Raw genomic sequence first — 26077 nt, forward strand, 5'->3', positions numbered from 1 at the left:
ATCAAATTTATAAAAGAGAAGAGTTTATTCTCGCAGGAATAGGCCCATGCAGTCAACAACACAGCAGTTTCCCTGTGGAGGGAGTGAGACACTGAGATACAGAATTAGGCAATCTTTATACTGATCTTTCAAGGTCCTTTCCCTGCAAAGATTCCCAGTAGTTTTCCACAGTTAAAAGGTCCCTTACTAGCTTTATCACTAACTAACCCTTTAAGCCCCCCTTAATTAGTCCTTGCCCATCTGGTTCTAGAGTGTCTCGCTCCTGCACAACAGATGTATATACATATACATTTCAGAGAATTTTCTTCTTCTCACATCAGACTTCAAATGATAAAACCATATGACATTCCTTTGTAAGGTCCACTGAAATTCAATGAAAATCAGAAATTTATTTCCGCAACAAAATAAAGGATTATTCCAGGTTCAATAAGTTAAACTCAATGCCACAGTGCTTGTGGCATAAAGTTGATTACCACAAAAATTTCATTTTCTTACTTTCTTTAAAAAAATAAGTTTAACAGTGAATCACTTATATTTGAAATGAATGGGGCCAGTCTGTAAATGTTATAATCCACACAGTATCAAGATGCAAATAACATGGTCTAGGTGTGAAAAAAAAATAAAAAATACAATGTTATATACAATGTTACAACTTTGTTTTGGATACATTTTGACAATATGAATAAAACCCTAAAAATGACAAAAGAACAACTTTACATCTCAAATATTACGTTTCAATAAAGAATTAATCTAAATGCTTTATTAAAATCTTAAGCTTCACATGTTTGCTTAAAAAAAATCCCATGCACTGTCATTGTAAATTACTCACCATAATCTTGATTATGGTAAAAACTCTTATTCAGAGCGACATAAAAAGTGCTTTAGCTTCACATGTGAGGCTGTCAGGGTCAACAGATGGCAGGCATTTTGTAGAAGTTGCATTAAAAATACTTATTTACAAAATTTGTATAGTATTCAAAAATAATAAGAAAGAATACTGAATTACTTTGTCTACAATAAGACATTTTCTTTTTTACAAACTCATTACACTGTTATTTGACCATATAAAACACAGTGTGTGATCCTTAGGCAATCGCAGCATATGTACTATACAGTGAGGTTTCATCCATTTTGCTCATGTCTGTCTATCGTTCATGGCACACCCTCAGTCCCTTGAAACAGGAAATAATCCATGTTATGCAGATGAATGCCCTCCTGCACCTCTTGCTGAGCAGGAAGGAAGTGCTGCTGGCTGTGCTTGGGTGGAGACATCAGTGACTTTCCCTCTTCTGGAAGTTGCTCAGATGCAGCAGGAGTAGGAAGAGGACGAGAGGAATGTAGGAGGAATGTAAAGGGGAAAGTCTGTTTGCCTATTTTAGACATGAAATGCAGCCTGTTCCTGAGAAGACACAACAACAAAATAAAAAGACGTTTTCAGAGCTAAGAAATCGCCGAAAGGACATTAAAAGATGGATGTGATAGGAAAGAGTTTTACCTGAAGAAAAAGACCGTGAGCATGGTGAGGGCTACAATAAAACACAGCCCAAAAACACAAGACACGTACAGCCACACGGTAGCATGTCCAAAATCATCAGCCCCAACAATTACCACTGATTCTGGGAGATAGAGAGAGTGAGTGAGGACAGAGGTGAAATGTCACGGAAGGCTGAAACATTTGGAAAGTACAGGATATTGTTAAACTCCAAACATGTTGTAGTGACCATTTCCTGTTTTGGATTTCTGGTAAGGTACCACATTCATTTTCTTTCTCATTTCATAATAGATTTACCAGATGTGTGAGTAACAGTACCTGAAGGAGAACAATGAGATGTTTTTTTTTTTTTGCTCAGACTCACCTACACCATTAACTTCTCCAGAACCTTCAGGAAACATCTCAAAGGGTTCCTGAAAGATGGAAGAGATAATCCACATAAGGTTTAAATATAGTGATTTGAAAGTATGTGGATGATTTCAAGTGCTGGTGTGTTATTGTGTTGAATGAACTCACCAAGGTAATGCTCTCAAACGAAGTAGTCGTCTCAGGAGCTACAAAGAAACCCAAACACACATCCAAATGTACAAACATGTTTTAAGGGTAAAAAAATAAATGGCTGTTGCACCCTTAAAGCTGTTGTTTTGCTTCTCCTACCCCAAAACTGTATAAAATATTAAAGGGATACTTCAGGATATAGCATTAAGCTTCGTATTAGTAGAGAACCTGTAGTATTTTCGAATTATCATTCTTTCCATCCGCATATCCTCTTGAGACAGAGATTCACATATTTTTTGTCTGGAAAAAAACCTCCGATGATGCAAAAATCGTCATCGGGCGATTTTTTGGCCAGAAGCTAAATACAGTCAGTAGGGGCTGTTCCGCATGTTTTCAACCCGCCCATAGAGGGTGGGATCTCACTCACAGAATGGACACAAAGTGTCAGACATTTTTTTGGGAAGCTAAGCTAGCAGGCTCTTGTTCTGTAGGGAATGCTGAGTAGTGGGGGTTACCATCCTCTTTTTCCCAGACATAAGCGGCCGTCAGTGGCCGTTAGCGGCCATTCATTGTTCATATGTTTTCATGAACAGCATTTGTTTCAATGTAACTGAATTCATTCCAATTAGTTTTAACATTGCTAAGAAAAAAACTGTTGCTTATCGGTAATCACGCCACCAGCCTCGCGCCATTCTCCCGCAGCCCTAGCCTCATCCTGCTCGCCACACTAAACATATTGAATGGTGACTGTAGAACGCAAAAGCCAAATCTCTAACATTTTGGGTGGTCTCGAAACACATTTTTGGGCAGACTCATCACAGAGACTCACTAGACTAGCCTAGACTTGTTGTTTAACTAGCCTACTGGACTCTGTTACCAGTAGGCGTGGCCTGCTAGGGCAGTGAAGCAAGTGCATTCTGGGAGTTGTTGTCTTTCATCCACATAAGCCAAAAATACATTTTCTGGCTTTTCTCAGTCTAGAAAGCTCCAAATTAAAAAAAAAAAAAATAAAAAATCACATTTCTTCTACATAGATGACCCATTTTAAATGCACATTCATCTTTCCAGAGGTGAAGTATCCCTTTAATTCTTATTTCTAGAGAATCATTTATTAAAATATTAAAAAAAACATCTGGTCAATTATTTTCTTTCAGCATTTCACTGTGTATTTTGTTTTGTTCTTGCATATTTTACACTAGAAAACAAGAATTTAGTTGCACAGCCCAGTCCTTTTTTGAGAGCTTTCCCAATCGATTGAAAGGTAAATCTTCGAAGCTTTTCACAATGCAAACAGTGTAAATAATGCTGTCCTAGTCTCCCAGTGAAGCACACCATCTGGACTGGAGACAAAATAATGTGTTCAGAGACTTTTATCTGATGCATATTGATCTTTGCTCTCTTAAAATCAATATACAGGTTTTGTGCCAAAGACTCCCACTAAAGCATGGATTAAATCAGCTTTGATTATAGTTTTTCTCAGTCGCTTTGGTGCATTTCTCACATCACTATTTACATTTGCACAACAGTTAGTTCAACCTCCACAACATTTTGTTATTTGTGCACATCATAGTAATAGTTTCTCATTCCTTCCAACAAATTGCAAATGCTTTTGGACATGCATCAATTGCTTTCATACAACTCTCCGCTGTTTTATAACATTATTATTTGCTTATGTCATGTCAGTCCAAATTAACTATACTTGTGAATGCTGAATTGTCATTCCATATAAAACTAATAGTCCTCATTTCATTGCTTGAGTAATCACATACAAAAATGTTAAACTAGTTGTCAAAATCCGTCAAGCAATTTTTTGTATAGATAGATAGATAGATAGATAGATAGATAGATGGATGGATAGATGGATAGATGGATAGAATGTTACTGATGGCAGTGTTATAAACAACCATGAATTTTGTTACCTGACCAAGTGACCGCAAATACAGGATCAGTCCATTCACTCCAAACACCGTCAAACTCATCCTTGGCCCGAAGCTCCACTTCATACGGAGTGTGTGGCAGAGCATCATTAATCGTCAAGGACTGTTGTTTGTCTGAATATTCATCTATCAACACCAACTGGTACTAAATACAAATAAAACCGCTCATAAATATAGACTCACAACCCAAGGGAAGCCATTGTGTATTTTCATCCAAAAGATCTATGCATAATTATAAACCAGCAGTCCAACTCTACCTGCTCTGCAAGTTGTGGTCTGTATCTTAGCTGAAAATGCAGGACATAGAAGCCATGCTTCCAGGAACTGGGATAAGACCAGGATACATTAAGCCTTTGCTTCTGGCCCTCAACTGCTTTTACCACCACTCTGGTCGGGGGGTCTGGCTTAACTATAGAGAGAGAGAGAAAAAAGAGTTTTTCATTTCACAAACAACTTGGTGGTATGCTTTTAAAAAGTACCTAATCAACATCCTACAGGACGGAAAAACACACAAGTGCTCACTGATATCATGTAGCTTGAAGCTGAGTTCAGGGCTCGTGGCACTGCCTGCTGTGTTGGACACACACAGTTTTGCCACATGGAGAGCTCTGTCACCCTCCTCCATGGGGAAAGCACACCAACAGCGGGACCGGGAGAATGAACAAGGCACACGAGTGATGTTACCAAACAATCTTTGGAAGGAGACAAAGGGAGGTAGAGAAGTGCACAAAAGAGATCAATGATTCAATTTTGTGTCTATAATTGAACGTTGTAAAAACACTGTACATATTTTATGAATCCTTTATATTATAAATATGTTATAATATGGGAACGGGACCATTATAAAATGAGGATGATTATTCATACAGAAAATGCCTTTTCCTCACACAGACCTTTCATGTGGTTGCCGAAGACTAATTATTTTATTTTAAGTGTCATTGCAATATATATATTAAAATTAAAATAAGTATTAAATATATATTTTGTAACTTTTATCATTTTATAACACGTTTCATTGTGGTTTGCTTCTGTTTTGTTCCTGTTCCCAACCCTTTGGGTTTGAAATTGCCCCTTATACCATTATATGATTCCACTATACCCTACTGCAACATTGTATAGTCCACTTGAAGGAGTGAACGAAAACGAGTGAGTGAATTCATACACTGAGTGCGCCGGAAGGGCTGCCAGCCTGCCGCTTTTGCATAGTTAGTGTTTGCTGTTTAATAATCATTTGAAATGCAGCAAACTGGCCGCTCCAGCAGTCCAGCTGTCATGCAACTAGCATGTATAAATCTTGATTAAACAATTTAATCATCAATTAAAAACAAATTTTTACCTGAATGATATTAGGTATTATATAGTATAAATGATATTAGTGGTCGCCATCTTCAGGTCGAATTCATTCGGCACTACCTTCACAGTGCATTGTGGGTATTCTCTAGCCGTTGAGCGTACATCAGTTGTACACTCATTATTGCGGTGCGTTATGGGATTGAATGAGTGCACTTGATAACACCCACTAAGGTTTCGGACACCAGTACAAATGGCTTTCTCGTCAAAAAGTGCCCTATTTAAGGGCATCCGCCTTATTCACGGCAGCGCCATCTTTGATTTTTAATGAGAATGAAAGCGAGGCTGTGAGGGATAGACATGCATCGCTTCAATGGGCTATACTGTTTTTTAATGTGTTTTCGGATTGTTCTGCTCATGAAACACAGGAAAAATATCTTTCCAAGAAATTTCAGTTGACAAAAAACTCCCAACAATGTAAGCTGTGGATAATTGTAAGTAATATAGCAGCTTTATTCAGCTTTTTACAGAGGATGCCATTGGAAACACGGTAAGTCTATCCCTCACAGCCTCACTTTCATACCTGTCATGGTATGAATAAGGTCTATAGGGGGCGATTCCTTGTTCTTTGTTCTTCCTCTGTTCTTTCCTCTGTTCTTTGTTCAGTGTGTTCATTCTAGTTTATACTCTCCTGCGTTTTGGTTTTCTTTTTAAAACTTTGAATCCTTGTGTGTTTTGAATAGAACACACCAGAAACCTGACATCACACAAAACTGAATGAAGATTGAAAATACAAGCATAGCAATTTGAAATGTCATGACAGTATGTCATTTATTCCTAAAAAAATGCTGATTACTGTTAAATAAATTCAGTCTGTCTTTGTCCAGTTACCAAAGACACACTCACCCTCTAACAAGCAGTAGGTAACACAGCGGCCGTGGGGTTACTGGATGTTTGGACGTCCAATCGCAGCGGACCTTGCTGGTGTGAAACTTCCTGTAGCAAAAGACAGTGGGTCTCTCTGGGGGCACTGTGAAAATAACACAAGAATGTGAATTTGTTCTGTGTACTGTGTATCTGTAAATCACTTATCAATATACCAGCAAAAGAAAGCCCTCACCCCCTACGCTGATTTTGAACGTGGAAACGAGTCTCTCTCCTCTGTAGCAGCTGTAATTCCCAACATCTGCCAAGCCGAGATGTGGACGTCTTAAAATCCCTCCCCTTTCCACCCCAACATGTACTTGTCGTCCGTTGAGAGTCCAGCGTGTTCGCTTTTTGATCCCTCGTGTCACCCTGGACCCTTCCTCTTCATAATCATAGTCCTCATAATCATCTTGATCAGGATCTGTCCCCATGGCCTCTTCTTCATGACCAGCAGTTTGACTGACAGCACGCAAAACACGTCTAGAAGTGCTTTGCTCCTTTCTTATGGTTACAGGGGGTTTAACAGTGACCGTTGTGCCCCCTTTAGTTTTGGTATATATACCAGAATCAGTCTTTGGGTATGTTCCAATGGCATCTCCCTTCAGACTGGTTATTTGTGTAGCATTAGCATGAACTCTGTGGGACGTCCAGTTGACAGTGATGTCTTCTCTCTGCTTGTTTCTATATTTTTTATTCATGACACTGGTTGAAGCCAATGGCACATCGTCCACAGTGACATCGCCTCTGCAGCCAAGCACAACATTGCTTCCTAACTTCAAGACCAAAACTCCCGGAAGGGGCTCTGAAGAAGAAGAAGAACACAGCAGTTAGATTATTAATCACACATAATCCTGCACAGAATATACTGTGCACTGCTGGGCTTTTTCACGTGTACTGTTGTCTAGTCTGAGTACATAATATTCATGCATGGGTACAGTACAATTGTACCCACAGTTCATTGCGTTTCTAAATATGGAATAAAATTATGCAACAAAGAGGTACTTTTGCTTTCACTTCCTTTTATTAAAATCCCTCAGATTCTTCTTCACAATCACTTGTTCGCAGCACAGTTTGACATGATGCCAAGGTAATGTAACACCAGAATGCTTATAAAAGGACTAAAGGTGACCCATATAATAGAAAGACAATTAAAGACATTTTTTTTTTATCTCCAGGTTCATGACACTTTCAAACAAAAACTAATTGCTGAAAGCCTACAAAAATCTACACTACATCCATATGTACTATGCTTCATTTCCATGTGCATATACAAACACTTGCTAACACATTACCAGAGAAATACCCCATTAAATGCTCATTAATGACAAGAGTTCCTTTAACCATGGGCTCTCGGGACTGTAGAAAATAAACTCACTTGCTTATTTAATTTGTCCACAAACAATGCCCGATGGTGGACATACACGAATCACAGAGGGATTATGTCTTTAGTTCCATTAATTTCATGATCATTTCTACCACATTTTAAAAAATACATTGGGTTTAAGAACATTTTGTCGGAGATTATGTGATCATTACCTGTAACGATGCACAATAATAATAATAATTTAAAAAAAAATCAGGTAACATTTTAGTTTAGGGTCCAATTCTCACTATTTCCTAGTTGCTTATTATTCGTATGCATATTAATAGGATATTGGCTGTTTATTGAAATTTATAATAAGGCACATATTAATGACTTATTCTGCATGATATTCTACATCCCCAATTATATTACCCAATATCTAAACTTAACAACCACCTTACAAACTATTAATAAGCAGTAGGACTTTATTGAGGCAAAAGTCATATGTGAAATCATAAGTGAAATTTATAATACGTTATCCTTTTTTTCTTTCCTTTTGTGGTGGAAATTATATGTAGCAATATAATACTCAATACTCACCTTTTGAGGTGCAAGTGAAAAGAAATTATACCTGCACACTTTCTTAAGAACATTTTGGTAATAATAACTGAGTGTGCAGTTATAATTTCTTTGGGGGAAATGATGACACAGTCATAATTTTTGGACAATGTAAAATCTAAGTAATTCTAATGTAAATCATTTTTAAATACAGATATAAATAATTTATAAATAATAAAAAATAGACGTAAATATTTTCTCATTAGATTAAATGTGGTAGGTGAGGCCAAACTCATTTTATTTTTAATTATGGTTTTTAAAATGTTCCGATTTTTTTTTCTTTTTCTTTTTTTTTTCTTTTTTTGGATGAAGGGAAAGTTAAAAGTTTGGAAGACGGTTTGAATGTTTCATATACTAAATAAATAAATAAATAAATAAAGTGAATCTAACAGTTTTAATGAAATAGCATGTAGCCTAATATAACCCCTGCCTGAAACTTAAGAAGCAAACTCTTAAATTCTTGCTTTACTCTTATGTTCTCAAGTGGGCTTAATGGGTCATTTTAATTAAAGTCCCGTAATGAAATGGGATTAATATTATTTAGACTATTAAAATTATCAAGGAATGTCTATTAATAGGCTTTTAGCTTCTTTACCACAAGCGCTCATCATAACCATCAACCACTGAGTCAGAGGTGAATCATAACCTAACAAGTCAATAAAGGAGTTAATTCATGTTTTTAATGTTAAAACAGACCGCAATACAAGTCAAGTATAACTGATTCAGTTACTCAAAATTCTCGATTGTATTTTGAAATGAAATGATAAATTACCTTGTCGAGGACACAGCTCATCTTCTTGTGCAGACTGAACTTTAATCGCAGCTAATACACCGAAGAGATACGCGAGTGTAAATCGAGTCCACATTATGTTTCACTACCAAAAAATAAAAATAAAATAAAAAGATTTAGCCACCAAAATATGCCACATGGGTATAACGGGTACGGGTCATAATGTCAACCCGTTCGATATTTAGCCAACATCCTCGCATCAAAATTTTAGACATAAAAAAAATAACTTATAGGCTACGGGAGTTTGATTAATCTAAAACTCTTACGTTGTTATTTGAAACATTTTAGCCTAAAGATCTAGGACAATTCGTTTGACAAAAAATACTTTCAGTTGCTTCAAGATAAGATTAGCCTAAAATCCGGATCTCTTTTGTTTGTGAGTGAAGCAGAAGACTGCTGCCCCTTCCTCTCCTCCCGCACATTAGACTCTGTTACTAACAAATCCGCTCTTGCGAAACGGCGAACCACAAAGACAAACAAGTTCCTATTTGACAAGGCAAAGACCGAAAAACGAATTATTTCTGTTCGCGGTCAGGTTTACAGCTACTATACAGAGAAGTAGATGACCCAAGATCTGCTATGTCGATGAGGGTCACGGTCACCAGAATATCATGTCGAAATAGTCTACATATCAGGTGCTGCTGGATACGTTAATTATTTGCAGAATATTAATGATTCCCTCATTTATCCCCATTTGACAGTCTGGCATAGAACACAAAATGAGAAATTTAGCTTCAAAAACTAGGGTTCGCTATTAATTGATAATTTAGTAATAATCTAAACTAATCATCTTAATAAGAAGAAACTAGAAGCGAATCAGCCCAATTCGTAACTGAATCATTATCAAACAACTTTTTGAAGTCTTGTGAACCGTATGAATTGATTCATTTAAAAGATTCGACTCAAACTATCAAATCCTTCACAATACGGGCATCACTATTTATCTTGTGAGAACAGAGGGTACCACATCAAAATCGTGTACTTTAATGGTGTTGTGTCCTGAAGTTTTACATCTTCAGGTCACATTCATTGCATGGATAAGTTCACAGTACATTTCAAGACACAATTGAAAGTGAAAGTCATAGTTTGGAACTTTGGTGAGCAAATTAAGACAATTTTTTTTTTTTTTGCAAACTATTCCATTAGAAATTATTTATCAATTAAACATGGTTAGACAAAAGTTTTTCTTTTTTACTTGATTAAAATAATTTAATCATAATCTATTTTCCATTTTTCACTAGGCTCACTCACAACCGTAGGGTTATCAACTGTTTACTTCACAGGTCATATGGACCTTTCCATTAATTTGGCGTGTACACACTGAAAGAGACTACTATATTCTGAATTGGCCAGTAACCTATATTTGCAATTATATGTAAATACTTTTCTGTGTGGATATAGAAAGAGATTTACATAAAAAAGAACACTCACACATTTAGCTTTTAAGGCATATAATTGTTACCCATTTAACAGTATGAGAGCTAGACCTAACTTCTACAGGGAACAGGACGAAGTATGGAGCTTATTAACTTTTCAAACATCTTCATCAGCTTTCTTGGTCTATCTCATAATAAAACACACACACCATTGCGTTTACATTCTTATTACCTAAATTCAAATACTGGTAAAGGCCACATTTAGACCAGAATGGTCAAGGTGGATTCCATTTGGTAACTCTTCAGTGAATTATTTTAATACAACTTAAAAAAAAAGTCCAGACACATTTGTTATCACAGTCCACTGGATCAATGAACCACCATTGGGTAAATGACTAGACCATCAAGGGTCCAGCAGAGCAGAGTTTGGGTTTGAATTAGACTTCTAGTCAAGTAGTCAGGGTTGGAGCACCAATATGGTGCAAAGACATGGATGAAAAAGAACGGGTCCATCCGGCAGAGTCACGTTCTCACTGAGAACTGTAGCGTTTTATCACACAGAACCGCACAAATCTTAGTGCTATTTTCAGCAGTGGGGAAAAACAGACAATTTGCACCCTTTTCTACCAGCACGTGAGACATTCCCTTGCCCAATCTGAAATGGATTTACTGACAAAAATCTTTTGACTCAGCAAAACAATATGCTGACAAAATTGTCCAAACAGTATGAGACCACAAGAAAGAAAGTCACTGTGAGATTAAAAAAACGGAAGAAAAGATAAACCACCCTCAATATATAGAGATGAAGACAATACTTGAACTGACTGAGATTTCAAATGAAAAAGAAACAGAACTACTCAATTTGAATACAAAAACCTAAAAGTTATCAGTAATACTTATATAATCATTACTTGAAAGTGTAATGTGTAATCAGGGCTTGACAAAAACTTTTTTTGCTTACCAGCCACTGTGGCTAGTGCTTTCCCAAAGTTACCTGCCACTCAGCATTTTCACTGGCCACAATTTTGACATTGTTACCATGGGGGAAAAACTGCTATATAGATATCTTTAATATTCTCTCATAATTTAGTGGGAGGTATATTAGGCTGCTTTAAGACTTTAAACTTTAAGACCCAACGCACTAATACTGATACACGTGCAATTTCTTTCTCAATTGTTTACGTTTACTTAAAACATAACTAACTGTGTTCACGTGGATACTCTCCAAGACAGGCATTTCGACATTAGTTTGTGTGTATTTGAATTTTTAAGCACAATAAGCAGTTACTGAGAGGCAGCTTTATGTGCGCAGACTTTGGGTGTGAGAAGAAAATCTGCGAGAATTAGTAAAATGATGCACTATCCCACAATGAAATTTAAGCCCTGTAACAGCAACAATATTCATCTGGAGCAAATGATATGAGGTGAGGAGAAGCAGATTTGTGCCAACTCGCAGTCAGAGAGATTAAGAGAGAGCGAGAAAGCGCAGCTGGTTTTGAGAAAAATCTGCAGAAAATTTGTATTGGAAGCGTTTCAGATATTTTAGTATCGATATGTATCGAAACATTTATAATTTTTAAAAACACTACAATGCACTAAGTTTATTTCAGATGCCTTTTAAAAGTCTACAATTGAAAAATGTATATTTATATAGGCCTAGAAAATTCAACCCACCAAAGTGGATAGTGGGAGTGACTGTTAGACGACACTGAAATCCACCATTTGGCGGATTGGCGGGAGTTAATGTCAAGCCCTGTGTGTAATGTATTTATATATTGTGATATGTATTGATATATGTAAGCTAAGATATTGAGAGAAATGTTAATGCATAAAAATGGGAGCTTTTTTCATGTCTCCAAATGAAAAAGAATGAATCTAAAAGTGCATTTGAGTGCAACGTAATATGTATTTAGTAAACCAGCTATAGCTGGTAGTCAGGGGTGATGTAATATCAGCCTTGACAATACTATTTAGCGGTTTGTTGTCCGATAACTTGGCTAGAATGAAAAACTCAGTCGTAAACAGCTCAAATAACACCAAATTTGTCCCTCCACTGACAGGAAATCTGAGAATGGAAACAAAACAGGAAATGTGAGGGATGAAACTCTTTGTGCTGTCTGTATACACAGTTTGTCTACTAAATCTGCATCCATTTCCATGTGTGTTTTAAGCATGTTTACTCCTAAACTGTCTGGGGCGCTGTCTTCTCTGGTCATGTCCTCAGACAGAAACATGAGCATTCACATGAGGGTTTCCAGTTGGTCTTATCTATCTATCACTCGCCACTGGAAGTTTCTTCAGCAATGGGAGGAGGTCCAGGGCTGCTTGCACCACTGATACGAGCTCCAGAACCCCTCCACACAAACGGTGCTTCCTAGAAGAAAGAATCAATAAGAGCATTAATCAAAAATACTAAATAAATGGCCCAAATACCTACATAAAATGCACTAGAGTAAATGTAGCTCTTAAGACCCTTGAAAAGCCTGGAGACGTTGGCCCTGGAAAACTTTGCTCCGGCTAGTAAACTCCTACTATGGTCCAAGTCGATTAGGTAATAGGTAGGTGTGCTCTGGGATATGTAGCTTTTCCATTTTTTTTAATTTCTACCGTAAGGAAGCTCTTCAGTGTGTTCATTCTTTTACTCATGTATGACTTTGATGAACTGAAGAAATTACAATTTGTGTGGATACAATTTTAAGTATGTTACGGTATGTTGTTTTCTGTTTTCTCACCAGTCATTTGTGTTGTGTTTATTATGTTTAAAAGGAAAGTGTATCAGTTTCATATGGAACCACATTACTATTTATTCATTGTAGCTACTAACTAACACGGTATACCTTCCTACCTAAAATATGGATCAGGGAGATCACAATAACTTAATACTAATTAAATAGTGCTATTTCAGAAATCTTTCAGCAAATTTAGTTGGCTCTTAAATGTCCCCTTTGCAACCACAACCAAGTTCCCATTTCCCACAATAAATACAGTACACGCAAAGTAAAGAGAGGAAAAAAATAAGTGGAAATTCCAAAACAGCTAGGCTTTCTGATTTTAAATTAATATCACATAGTCATCACATCTACCTAAACCACATCCCTAAAAGCTAATAATTTGTATATTGTGTTTTAATAAATCATTTGTAACACAAGCACACACGAATTTGGGTTCGGTAAGATTTTTGAATGTGAAAAGGTTTTGAAAGTCTCTTATGCTCAACAAGGCAGCATTTATTATTAACAAAACAACAAATAAACATATTACAACGATTTCTGAAGGATCAGTTCTTATTATGAATGTTGTGCTGCCTAATATGTTGTGATACATTTTTTTTCCAGGATTATTTGATGAAGAGAAAGTTCATAAGTACAACACTTTTAAATAGAATATTTTTGTAACAAAAGTCTTTCCTCTCACTTTTGATCAACGTCATCCATCCTTGCTGAATAAAACTAGAATTATTTCTTTTAAATGAATTGTTTTACTGACCCAAAACATTTAAACAATAATGTATGTATCCTAATTATAAAGTGTTTTCCTAATTATTGAGGAACTCATGGCAGTTATAAGTAGCTGAGACTACTACTATGTGCAAAAAGTGAGAAATGAAAGTGTTTTTAATAGTTCTGCTTCCTGCCGTTTTCTCCTTGGGGGAAATGTACTTTTTTTGTCAATCCACCAAATGTCAGGCGAGCCTACAGAATCAACCCTCTGTCCCGTGTAGAATAATGTCCTATATTTGTGCATGTTGGCCTGCATTGGGGGTGTCTGTATACAATGTGTGCTTGAACTTAAGATGTATATTTACCTGCACTGTTCCAGTACTAGATCCTCCCATCTCTCTGTCTGCACACCTGAGCACACCGAGAGCGATATCATCAGGGCTGTGAGTGAGGACGTGTTCACTGAATTGCAGCCCTGCCTCGCCTGCCACTGTGTCCTGACGTCCATTTACTGTGGTCAAGGGTGAGGCTTGAGAGGAGGCGGCGCTGTCATCTCCGGTGGGCGGGGTGTTCTGCACACCAGGGCTGTTTGCATGCTTTTTCCTACGAAGGGTATCGATCCAACTGCTGCTGTGGCGGGAAGCGAAAGAAGCGAGAGCCAGCGAACTCAGCCGCATATTTTTTCCCGAAGTGATCAGCTCTCCAAAGCCCTCCTGATGCGCAAACGCATAACCGGAGCGTCGGGATCCACCTCTTCCCAAGCGACCAAGAGCACTGCCACTGGCTACTCCTGAACCGCCCACTCCACGACCCGCACGCCCACCAGGCTTCCGCTTTTTCTGCAGCACAAGTTGAGTGTAGCGCACCTGCAGAAAGAGATTGAGAATGTAATAAGGGGCGAGGATGAGTGTAGGGGATTACCCGAAACTACAAAATATGTCAAACCTACTGATGTGAAACAAACATGATATAAGCAATGAATCAGAATATGCAATAGTCAACCAACCTTAACCATCCAATACACAGTTTATTTAGTCTTTATGTTTTACATTTATATTTGTGTTTATATAGATATAATATGTATATAAAGTAAAACTAACATTAATTAAAAAAGATTATATCCATAATAATTACGAACATATATTTTTACATTAAAAAAAAACACTCTTTCACTCCCACTAACACCAATGCAAATAACCACATGCAAAGAAGCACAATCAACACAATTCACTAGGGATTTACTCAATGATCACATAGAAAATTGAGAATGTTTATTAAATATAATTGTTTTAAGACAGATCTTTGTTGTTATATACTCATAATGAATGTTTTGTTGACTATAAACATAAAATGTGTAATAAAAACACTATAAAATGTGGCGTAAGATTTAGGCCAGACAAACTACTGTCACACGCACACTTACGGTATCTGAGAGCTGAGGTTTAAGATCCAGTTTGAGAAAGCGGAACGCAAGCACTGGAGCAATGCAGATGATGGTAGCCAGAGCAATAGTCAACCAAACCACTGGCTGTCCGAGTGTGTTGTGGGCACTTCCTGTGGTATATTAACACATGGTATGCACACAAACACAAAATAAGCAACAAATATTTACACCAAACGCACACAAACATTTTAAACAAGATGAAATAAGAACAAAATATAATTTATAAATCACACAATTGAAAATCCATGTGTATTTAAAGATAATATTTCTTTTTAGAACATTTACTTTTCATTGTATATTAATTATTATTTTTTTTGTTAAATGTATGTTTACATGTTAATTTTTTTTTTAGGAAAACTATTTTTTTTACAGTTTTGTTGTGCCACTTACTTGACTGCCAAAGGAAATTTAGGATTTTTTTTAATGTTTTTGAAAGAAGTCTCTTATGCTTACAAGGCTGCTTTTATTTGATCCGAAATAAAGTAAAAATACAGGGATATTTTTAAATAAATTGTATGTATTTTAATATACTTAAAGTGTAATTTATTCCTGTGGTGTTAAGCTGAGTTTTCAGCATCATCATTACTCCAGTGTCAAATGATCCTTCAGAAATCATTCTAATATGCTCAAGAAACATGTTTTATTATAAACAATATTGAAAACAGCTAAATATTTTTGTGGGAACTATACTTTTTCAGGAGTATTTGATAAAGTTCAAAAGAACAGTATTTACATGATAGATGTTTAACAAATGTATTAATAATTAAATGAATTAGCACTAATGTGTTCTTGCAGAACAAAAGTATAAAAAAAAAAAATCAAAACGTAATGACCGCAAACTTTTGTATGGTAGTGTATCCATAAACAGTTATTTTTGTTTAAGAGCAATGAATGTTTCCAGATGTATTGGCTGATAAGTTGTGCTTGTGACACATACTGTATAGACGTTATCAAATGAGGGTTTCTGTTCAAGATTTCTGTTGGGCCAAACAGTGCTGACTCACCAAGGAAATGGAACTGCTTGGGAAAGATGCTGAACAGGACGCTGGAGTGCATAGCGAAGAGGATAGTGAAGTAGGTACCCAAAGAGCCCCATATAAAGAAGTGATTTATAGCAGTCCAATAACCCGTGTCCAGAGCAATCTATAAGGAAACAAAAAGCTTCAGCCATTCAAAATAGTTACAAAATGTATTGTCACAGTACACAGCATTAAACATCTGCTAACCAACCATATATACATTCAGAAGCACTACTTGGGTGTAGATGTTTAATCTTAAACAGCTTTACCACATTGACTCACTTGGACGCTGACAACGATGACAAGGGCCGTTGCAGTAGTTACTGCAAAAGTTTGGTAGTCTGCCAGTGGGACTCCATTGCTCTGTGTGGCGTAAGAGAGAACGCCGTACGGAATGAAGAACAGAACCACGGAAGTGTAGATTCCTTGTGCGATACAGATAAAGAACTCTCGCTTGTTAAACAGCAAGTTCAGCTGGCCCGGCTCATACAGCTTTGGATACTCTAAACTCCTCTGTTCAGGAACATCCTGAATTAGATAAAGTTTGAGGTGGAAGTGAGTTTCTTATCAAATGCACAAAAAAATAAATAAATAAAAATGTAAATACGTTTTCTGTTTCTTACCTGATCAAAGATGCCCATGGCTAACACCGGCAGGGATGTGTATACGATATTGTAGAGAGTGATGAAGTATTGGTCATAGACAGTCTAAATAAAAAAAAAAACACAGTAAACCGAGGTCATGACATCACCTCATAAATAGCTTTTTTTTTTTTGATCCTCAGAATGAATCTCTCACCTGTGCTGAGAACCCACAGAAGAACCCGAACCAGAAGTGCACCATAGTGAAGGCAAAGTTCTTGTAGAAGAAGTAACAGAGAAAACGGCACATGCGCAGATAGGACCAGCGTCCGTGTACCAGCAAAAGTCGCTGCAGGAAACGGAACTGGGAAAATGAGTAATCGGATGCAAGGACGGCCTGGATCCCCTCCTGACCGCTGATGCCCACGCCAATGTGAGCCGCTAAAGAAGGAGAAAAAGACACAAGTTCAATTAAGACCTTTAAGTAGCTTTCATAAACGTGTCTTTGAGGAAAAAAATATTACTGATGTGCATTGTACATATTTTAAGATATCTCAGTGCAAGTTGCTTTCAGTTAAAACAGTTCAAATACGCATTTTAGTCCGGGACTAGATTCAAGCCTTGTCTATGCAATCATGCACTAATCTTCCCTTTTTAAGATTTGGAGACTTATAAATATCCAAATATCCAATTCAATCAGTCAACCAACCAGCATTTCAAATGAGTAATAGGCTATTATCTAATTTGTTAAATGAGTAAAACAATGATTGCTAAAAACATACTGAGTATCTCAAGTTACAAAGTTAATTCTGACACCAGTACAACTAATTCTTTCCAAATGTTTCCACCCACTTGAGGTCCCCTAGGGGTCCCTGGAGACCGGTTAAAAACCCCCTGCTCTTGGGTATTAGCTCTCTGAAGTAACACTCCAAATGTTGGGTTAAGCCAGATAAACTAATGCCTGAATCTCAATTTTACTAAAACCATAGATTTGGGACAGTCCCAAGTGATATAAATCAGTCTAAATAACATTAAAACTACAGGGAACATTCATGTGAAGAACAAATCTTTTAACTTGACACTTGACTGCTACACACCAGCAGAATCCCCTGAACACAACACACCCAACAGAAGCAAACAAACAGAAGATGAAACATTGGAAGAACGTGTTTGTGCGTGTGTAAATGTTATTGAGTAGGTACAGCACAGGATGGTGCAAAAAGATTTAGACATAAACCACATCCTCCACATCTCGTTATCCATGTTCACAGCAGCCTTTTGAAATATAGTTGTGACACCGTGAGAGCCCAAGGACAGAGTTTGGAGATGTTTTTGCTCAGTCGAAGGAAGTAACACAACCACATACATCAACAACAAACTAAACGAAGGAACGAACATCACTAATTTGGTTTCTCTGGAGCATCTTTACACAATCTAAAAAAAGGAACTTAAACTCATTAAAAATTTTGAAATCTTGACCGGTTTGTTCTTTACTAAAAATGTTAAATCAGAATCCATACCAAAAAAAAAAAAAAAAAAAAAAAAAACACAAAACAAGATTATGTAGATTAAAACACACACTGTACTTTACCTGTAATGTGCATCATATATGAGCCTAAGTGAATGCAATTAAAAAGGAAATTCATTTTTTTAAACTGAACAAAACTTAAGCTTAAAATGTATAATGATAATTATCATTATATTTCTATAATATATACACTACAGTTCTAAAGTTTGAGGTCATTAAGATTATTTAAAAAAAAATATGCTTCTTTTCAGCAAGGAGGTAATAAATAGATAACATTTTGTAAAAAAAATAAAAATAAAAAAATAAAGTAGTTATTCATCACATAATCCTGAAAAAAAAAATGTATCACGGTTTCCACAAAAATATTACGCAGCACAACTGTTTTCAATACTGATACTACTATGAAATGTTTCTTGAGCAGCAATTCAGCATATATTGTATGAATGATTTCTGAAGGATCATGTGACATGATGCTGAAATTTCAGCTTCGCTATCACAGGAATAAATTACATTTTAAATATTAAATCAGAAAATATTTATGTTAAAATGAAATTACTTGTCAAAATATGACTGTTTTTGCTGTTTTTGATTAAAAAAAAATCTTTAAAAAAATTAAGAATCTTACAGACCCCAAACTTTTGAAAATAGTAATGTGAAAATAGTTAAGTGTATTTTTTAAAAAAAGACAATAATAATTGCATTATATTATTGAGATTTTGATTTTGACAGTTACAGTTACTATTTCAACATTGATTTGTAATGTATCCAGAATATTTGTTATTTACAGCCTTAACCTAGTAATTTGACCCGGAGAACCCTAATATTTGCACATCAAAAACAAATCAGCTGTCAAAAAGATTCAATGCCCCGACAAAGACTTCAAGAGCTGAACATGCCTGCTTATATCTGTTTTCGCTTACTCTTTATCATGCTGACGTCATTGGCTCCATCTCCGATAGCGAGCGTGACAGCCTTCTTATGCCGTTTAACCAGCTCCACCACCAGAGCTTTCTGAAGAGGGGTCACTCTGCAGCAGATCACTGCTCGACAAGCACACGCTGTCTCCAAAAACTCACGCTCCATATCTGCTTCCAGTGCATGAGCCTGACCAAGAAAGACAGGGAGATATTTGTTAAAAAAAAATCATTAAAACAGCTTAAGCCCGTTTGCTAGTCCAGCCATATCTCTTCTATCTGAACTAAAATAAATACCATTTATTAGATTTTTAAAAATGGGATAGTTCATATTTTTCTGAATTAAACCAGTCTTGTTTTGATAACTAAAACTATTAAAATAGATTTTTTTTAAATACTAAAATAAAACAAATATTAGATGAAAAACTAAAAAAACCCTGAAATGTTGCTATAAATGATTGGGATATTGGCTGTTTATTAGTACTTAAAAAACACATACGGTGTAAATGCAGTATCCGGCATGACCATATTCTACATCCCTGAAATTTACCCAATAACTAAACTTAACAACTACCTTGCTTACTATTAAGAAGCAGTAATTAGGAGTTTAATGCTAGCAAAAGTCATAGTTAATAGTTGGTTAATAGTGAGAACTGAACCCTAATCTAAAGTGTGACCTGTTGAAGTACTAAAATGACACTTAAAGGAGAAATCCAGCGCAAAATAAACCTTTGATCTAATAAAACATCGGTACCTAATCAATCGTTCTCTGAGATTGGTTTTCATGATAATCGAATGTAAAGTCAAGAGTTTTATCTCTAAAAACTGTTTAGCGTATAACGCTAATAATGGGGGCATTTACTAAGTAAAAAGAAATCGCAAGTTAATACCACTTAGCAAGGCTCAAAATAGCCCCACACTAACGCAGTAACATAATGAGGGTCCATACATGCAAAACGAAGCATTGAGGACTTTGTAAGTGTACAGATCGTTTAATAAGAAGATACTTAATAAAGACAGTTCACTTCGTGTATACAGACAGGAGCCATCTTGGAAAATACAATAGTCTCGATAAGTCGAACCCCGAACGCCGTTCATACAGTTCAGCTCACTCAGCCCGAGGTTCGTGGTTTGACTTGTCGTGTCTGTTTTCCAAGATTGCTCCTGTTCAAGAGGGTATTTACATGAAAAATTTTTATGTGTTTTGGCTGTTCATATATACGACAACTCTGTTTTGGATGGCCTGAAAACGCAAACGTTTGAAAACATATTTCAATGTGCATTTTTTTGAAAACGATACCATTATAGACTTATGGCTCATTTCTTCGAATTACATCAATGAATGCAACTCCCACCTACCAAACTGTGTCCACTGATGACGAGGGCAAACTCTCCACTGATTGACTCCAATAATGAGGAGGGCGGAGCCTGAGGAGGGGGGCATTTACTCTCATCAGGCATCCAGTTAGCAGCAGCACCACCTCCACATCCATTTCCAAAGGCACATGCACTACCCAATCCCTGAGCTTCAACTTCCTTCCCTCCATCTCTGGTGTGTGCTGACTCCAGCATTCGTGTTCTTGCTTTCCTAAAAAAAAATACACAGAACAAAACAGAAAGACAAAATGAAAACGCCTTCTGTGAAAAATTAGCATATTTCGTATTTCATGGATTGATGGATGGTTCAGCAGTTTACCTCAGTTCTTCGCGTACACTTTGGACAGTGTGTCCATTTACAATAAAGATCTCCGTCATGTCATCCGTCAGCATCTTACAGGAATAACCAATATTCACTGCAGTTTCTATCAAAAAGGGTGAAAAAGACTCATTCAAGTTGTAATTATGTCAAGTAAATGATACCACTCGTGGCCAGTTCGCTAGACGTTAGAATCCGATGCAGTTCTTACCCTGTTTGTCTCCAGTGAGCACCCAGACCTTGATGTTTGCCAGGGAGAGAATGGCAATGGTTTCAGGAACACCCTCTTGCAGTTTATCTTCTACAGCTGTGGCTCCCAACAACTATAACAAGTATTGATATTAATCACCCCCCCAAAATAGTATGGAAAACAAAACATAAGGAATCGGACACAAAAACATACCATCATGTCCTGTTCGATCTCCTCATAGGCAGCAGCCAGCCGGTCGTCCCTGCAGTCCGTGGCCTTATCAGCTCCACGGAAACGCTCTGACCACTCCTCCCACTGCTCCTCAGACAGATCCCGATAGGCCACTGCGAGCGTCCGTAACCCGTCACCTGCATACTCCTACATAAACACACATACACAAACCTCCCACATCAGCTCAAGTTTATAATTAAGGTGAATGCATGTTTTTAATTTGTTTTTTTGTAAAAACCATTCGATATAGATAAACTATTATTTATTTTTTTTACATTTTGACACACACACACACAGCACCTTTCAAATGTCTGGAGTCGATACATTTTTTTTTTTTTTTTTTTTTGTGGTTTTTGAAAGAACTTGATCTTATGCTCACCAAGTCTGAATTTACTTGATCAAAAATAAATACAGTCAAAAATAGTAATATTGTGAATATTATTAAAATATAAAAGTAAAAAATATTATTAAAACATAAAAGGGAATATTATTAAAATATAAAAGTATACAAGTTTATAAAAATCAGTACTGATTCTTTTTTTTTATGTAATTTATTCCTGTGATGGTAAATTCTGAATTAGCAGCATCCTTACTTTAGTCTTCAGTGTCACATGATCCTTCAGAAATCATTCTAATATGATAATGTGTTGCTCAAGAAACATTTTATCAATGTTGAAAACAGTTTGAAAACAAATATTTTTATGGAAACCATGATATATACAGTATGTTTTTTTTTATAAGTCTTTGATGACTAGAAGTTCAAAAGTACAGCATTTAATATATTTATACTTTTGGTAACAAAGAAATTAATAACCCCTACTTAGTGATAGCCTAAATTACATTTTCAACCCTGTTACTTGCAACCTTATTTTATTAATTACACATACTTCTTATTTATCTTTTTATATTCCATCTATTATTGTTTGTTTGCTAGACAAATATGTAAATCACAACAATAGCTCATATAATCTTAGTAACAGTGCAACTAATAGATTTTCAATACTAAAATATCCACAAGAGGGCTCTGTTGTTTAGTCTATAAAGAGAGTAGCAGACAGTTGGCTTCTCTCTAATTTTAGGACTTGATATTGAATAAAAACAATCAAGATAACAAACAAAGCGAACAAGAAAACACAAAATAAATGCAAAAATGCAAACACTCACGTTGAGATGATCTGAAGTGATATTCATTATTTCATGGTTGCAAGAATGAAGTCTCTCGAAAAGCACAGTGTCCGCCCCCTTACAGTACAGACGAATACGGCCTTCTGGATTTCTCACTGAGACACACGCACACACATACACATACATATTGGGTTTCCATGTTTTAATGGGAAATATATATATATATATATATATATATATATATATATATATTACTGTACAAACTGTATATTCTATCCCCTAACCTTAAACCTACCCACCACAGAAATTTTCTGCATTTTTACATTTTCAAAAAAACATCACTTGCTATGATTTATATGCTGTTTACCTCATAGAGATAAAACATATATCCACAAAGATTTCAGATATTGCCATCTTTGTGGGGATATTTTGTTCCTATAACTTAGGGTATACAGTACCACCCTCCACACATACAGCACATTAAATTATCGACTGTGCTTTTTCATACCCATTTGGCAAATAGTGACAAATTGATTAAGAGCAAATTCTGCAGTGCACTCAATAAATCTCTCACTTCTCCATGTAAACAGACCAAATGAACATAAATAACAATATGCAAACAAAAATGAAATGCCTGCAGCAATGTAAGCACCACTTACCCAAACGTATGGGCCATAATTCAGCATTATAAGAGTGTATATGGCACGCACAACACTTTCTGCATTGAATTTAGCACTTATTTACAATGCTTGGCAGGACAGTATTTAAGCTGTATCAAGATTTCTCAGTCCCGAGGGAATTTTACTGGCTCTTTCATGCTTGCACAGAACTAAACCATCTGACATTACAATGTTTAAAAACTGTACACTCTGGAGTTTGCCACAGTTAACTGCACAATAAAGTGTTTATGTACATACTTAGTTATAGTTGGGGCTCAAAAGTTAATTAAATCTGACAGAACTTCTCTTTTAAAATAATTGTATGTGGCAACTCTTTCATTTTTGGGATATATTGCATACTGTGCTTTTTACAAACATACCCAGACGGCAACAGTTTCGGCCCAGATCCGGGCCACATCTGGTAAATATAGATTCAACGCGTACCAGTGGGCGGGATCTGTGCCGACATTTACATTTTTGTTACGTAAAATGCAGGAATGAGTGTGTGCGTGTGCTTGTGTTACCTATAACAGACATTCTTTTGCGGATGTTATTGAAGTCCAGGATGGCGAGGAGCGTGTATGTGACCGCTTTGCCGAGCTCTTGTGTGGTGACTGTGCTGGGTGTGCGAGAGCGGAAGACAAAGCCAAAGTTACGTGCAGCTGTTACTAACGCCCCTTCATCTGGAGATTGAGCCTTATACACCAACTCTCCTTTAGGAAGTGAAAGACAGAGACAATAAGCAAGGAGCACAGGAGGACAGATAATGTAATGAGATATAATAATCATATTACAATCCAGAATGGCTCCATCCTAACAATATTAAAGTCAACAGCTTCCTTATTTAACCTTATTTAAACTCTTCCATTGGATGAAATAACTCTCTGAGTCAGGCAGATAATCGCCCAGATAAAATGTCGTAGATGCTTACCTACGCTCTTCTCTTCGCTCATGACAGTGTGGCAGAGAGACAAGACCCGGAAGAATTCATGCACTGCTGGTTCTCCCACCATCACTGCCTCTAGCAGAGACTGGTCGTAGAAACAGAAGCCTTGGTCTGCTAAAGGGTTCCAAGCACTGAAGTCCAGGGGCTGGACCCTCTGAGAAAAACACATATGTTTGCTCTTTCTGTGCAGAAATATTTTAACAATGAACTTAACTCTACTAAATTGATCTGGATTGCACTGACCTTTTGCTGTGTACCCAGAATATCCAAAACCTCACCTGTGAAACAAGAGACAGACTGACTTGAGATTTGTTACACAAATCTAATCCAGTATAACATGTCTGTGCATGTCACTATTGTAAGGGATATGTGAGTTCTGGTTTGTTTTGTCACGTGTAATCTTGCCTGTGTTTGATTTGTATTGGTTTTGAGTTAGTTTCTATGGTGATTACGTAAGTGTCTGTTTAATTCTATGCACCTGTACTCGATTTTCATTTGATTAGTTTGCTCGGATATATATTAAGAACATCATGTGTTGCTTCAGTTCTTTGTGTGATCTCATATTTAAGGTTGATTCTGTTTTTTTAAGTGTTCTTTTTTCTCCATTATTTTATATTTTGTCATTATTTATTGTTAATTGTTTATTGTAAATTCTTTATATATTTGACTTTTAAACAATCATTTCTATTAGTTTATTTAAATGTCTATAATCATTAAAGTACAATATCATACAAATACATTTTTTTTTTTTGCAAATCTGCAACACTGTTACTTGCAATGCAGCCAAGCCATCTTAGTAGAGCTCCACAATTAATTTTTAAAAGACGGTGATCTCAATTCTAAATGACAACGATTCATCTGTATCTATTTAACCTTTGAGAAAATAACAACGCTGACCCAGAGAGTCATGTGTAAGTATAAAACAGCTTTACAAACGGTCTTTTCAAGCACAGTTTTGTTATTTCTGTGTTACAAATATTTATATTATAACAGAAGTACTGGGATAAAATGTTATAGTTCAGATATGAACACTGATATAGACATCAGTATTCATATCTGAACTACTGTATAAAACTTTTATCCCAGCGCTTCTGTTATAATATAAATATTTCTTTTACACGAAGAGATCAAAATCACCCTTTGAATAAAACTGGGCACTTCAAATAACGATTGTTTCAATTATATTGTTACACCAGCAGATGGTGACAAGTGACTTTCATTCATTCAGGAGATTCTTTAAAAATGCTGATTCATCCAGTACTGAAACAAGTGAAGTATTTATAAATGAGTCACTGAATCATTCATTTAAACCAATAATTAATTCAGATGAATTAAACCTCATAAATTGACTGCAGCAAGTAAAGTTTTGTCAGAACATCTAGTAAATTACAGGTTGTTTTGTTTAGTTGTCTGATCAGAATCATGACATCTGTGTTATTTGTTAAGTAGTGGTGTACAAGCAAGGTGACGCACGATATAACCCCCTTCAAGATGTTACAAGACTGATACTGTGAAAATGACCAGTTGTTTGCACATTATACCTCTGTTATAACTGTCAGCAGTGTGTGTTCCTCACCATATGTATGACCGTTGATGGAGCACTTTTTGAAGGTCATGATGTTCTGGGTGAGGGTTCCTGTCTTGTCACTGAAGATGTACTCCACCTGTCCCAGCTCTTCATTAAGTGTGGTAGTCCGGGCCTCTGCTGCTGTGTTACTACGACTGCAGAACATCCGCCGGTCCCAATTAATGAAGTAACTGTGACCCAGACGAATCACCTCCACACTACGATATTTAGACAGATGGACAGAGAAATAGATGAAGGGTTATCATACCAAAATGCAAATGTTGCGTGATTTCCTGTAGAAACACTCAAAATGACTACAGACCTCCAACACATGGAAACTCACAACAAAACATAACAGACACAAATATGTACACCGAATTTTACAGACATAGGTTATTTAGTGTGCAGCTGAGACAGACAATAGCACAACAATCTGCCAGACCATTAAAATAAGATTTAATCATAATAATTAGAAGCTTTACAAATCTTTTATTAAAAAATGCACA

The 26077-nt window shown here is 36.3% G+C and overlaps 2 protein-coding genes across 5 annotated transcripts in view; both read right to left on the reverse strand.

The window, feature by feature from the left end:
- Position 1: 1 nt before the first annotated feature.
- Positions 2 to 9262, reverse strand: il6r (interleukin 6 receptor). Of its 2 annotated transcripts, XM_039680218.2 has the most exons (10): positions 8838 to 9257; positions 6338 to 6946; positions 6124 to 6247; positions 4450 to 4619; positions 4185 to 4336; positions 3910 to 4072; positions 2009 to 2046; positions 1857 to 1905; positions 1496 to 1616; positions 2 to 1399 (listed from the first exon to the last, which is right to left on the reverse strand). In XM_039680218.2, exons 1-10 carry the CDS (start codon positions 8929 to 8931, stop codon positions 1153 to 1155), a joined length of 1767 nt encoding a protein of 588 aa, XP_039536152.2. In that variant the 5' UTR covers positions 8932 to 9257; the 3' UTR covers positions 2 to 1152. The 2 variants fall into 2 exon arrangements, with proteins under 2 accessions (XP_039536152.2, XP_039536153.2); XM_039680219.2 differs by lacking the exon at positions 1496 to 1616 and having other exon boundaries at positions 1232 to 1399; positions 8838 to 9262.
- The window catches only part of atp8b2 (ATPase phospholipid transporting 8B2), a 40824-nt gene continuing 23692 nt past the window's right edge, over positions 8946 to 26077 (reverse strand). For all 3 annotated transcript variants that reach the window (XM_039680215.2, XM_039680214.2, XM_089117625.1), the window contains 17 exons: positions 25581 to 25789; positions 24248 to 24282; positions 23990 to 24158; positions 23583 to 23771; positions 22439 to 22554; positions 21257 to 21421; positions 21065 to 21176; positions 20854 to 20959; positions 20517 to 20745; positions 19164 to 19347; positions 16933 to 17156; positions 16758 to 16841; positions 16417 to 16662; positions 16120 to 16258; positions 15095 to 15225; positions 14037 to 14537; positions 8946 to 12605 (listed from right to left, as the gene is read on the reverse strand). In XM_039680215.2, coding sequence (XP_039536149.2) covers positions 12507 to 12605; positions 14037 to 14537; positions 15095 to 15225; positions 16120 to 16258; positions 16417 to 16662; positions 16758 to 16841; positions 16933 to 17156; positions 19164 to 19347; positions 20517 to 20745; positions 20854 to 20959; positions 21065 to 21176; positions 21257 to 21421; positions 22439 to 22554; positions 23583 to 23771; positions 23990 to 24158; positions 24248 to 24282; positions 25581 to 25789 — 2938 coding nt within the window. In that variant the 3' untranslated portion in view covers positions 8946 to 12506. The remainder of the gene's footprint in view (positions 12606 to 14036; positions 14538 to 15094; positions 15226 to 16119; positions 16259 to 16416; positions 16663 to 16757; positions 16842 to 16932; positions 17157 to 19163; positions 19348 to 20516; positions 20746 to 20853; positions 20960 to 21064; positions 21177 to 21256; positions 21422 to 22438; positions 22555 to 23582; positions 23772 to 23989; positions 24159 to 24247; positions 24283 to 25580; positions 25790 to 26077) is intronic.

The sequence above is a fragment of the Pimephales promelas genome, chromosome 12 (genome assembly GCF_988280905.1).
Source record: "Pimephales promelas chromosome 12, fPimPro1.hap1.1, whole genome shotgun sequence".
Taxonomy (NCBI): domain Eukaryota; kingdom Metazoa; phylum Chordata; class Actinopteri; order Cypriniformes; family Leuciscidae; genus Pimephales; species Pimephales promelas.

Excerpts from the sequence above, each read along its gene's own strand:
- il6r (XM_039680218.2), bottom strand. The coding sequence starts at position 8,931 with ATGTGGACTCGATTTACACTCGCGTATCTCTTCGGTGTATTAGCTGCG. Across the intron at positions 6,947-8,837 it reads TGAGCTGTGTCCTCGACAAG|AGCCCCTTCCGGGAGTTTTG; the intron begins GTAATTTATCAT and ends CTTCTTCTTCAG. Across the intron at positions 1,906-2,008 it reads CGTTTGAGAGCATTACCTTG|GAACCCTTTGAGATGTTTCC; the intron begins GTGAGTTCATTC and ends TCCATCTTTCAG.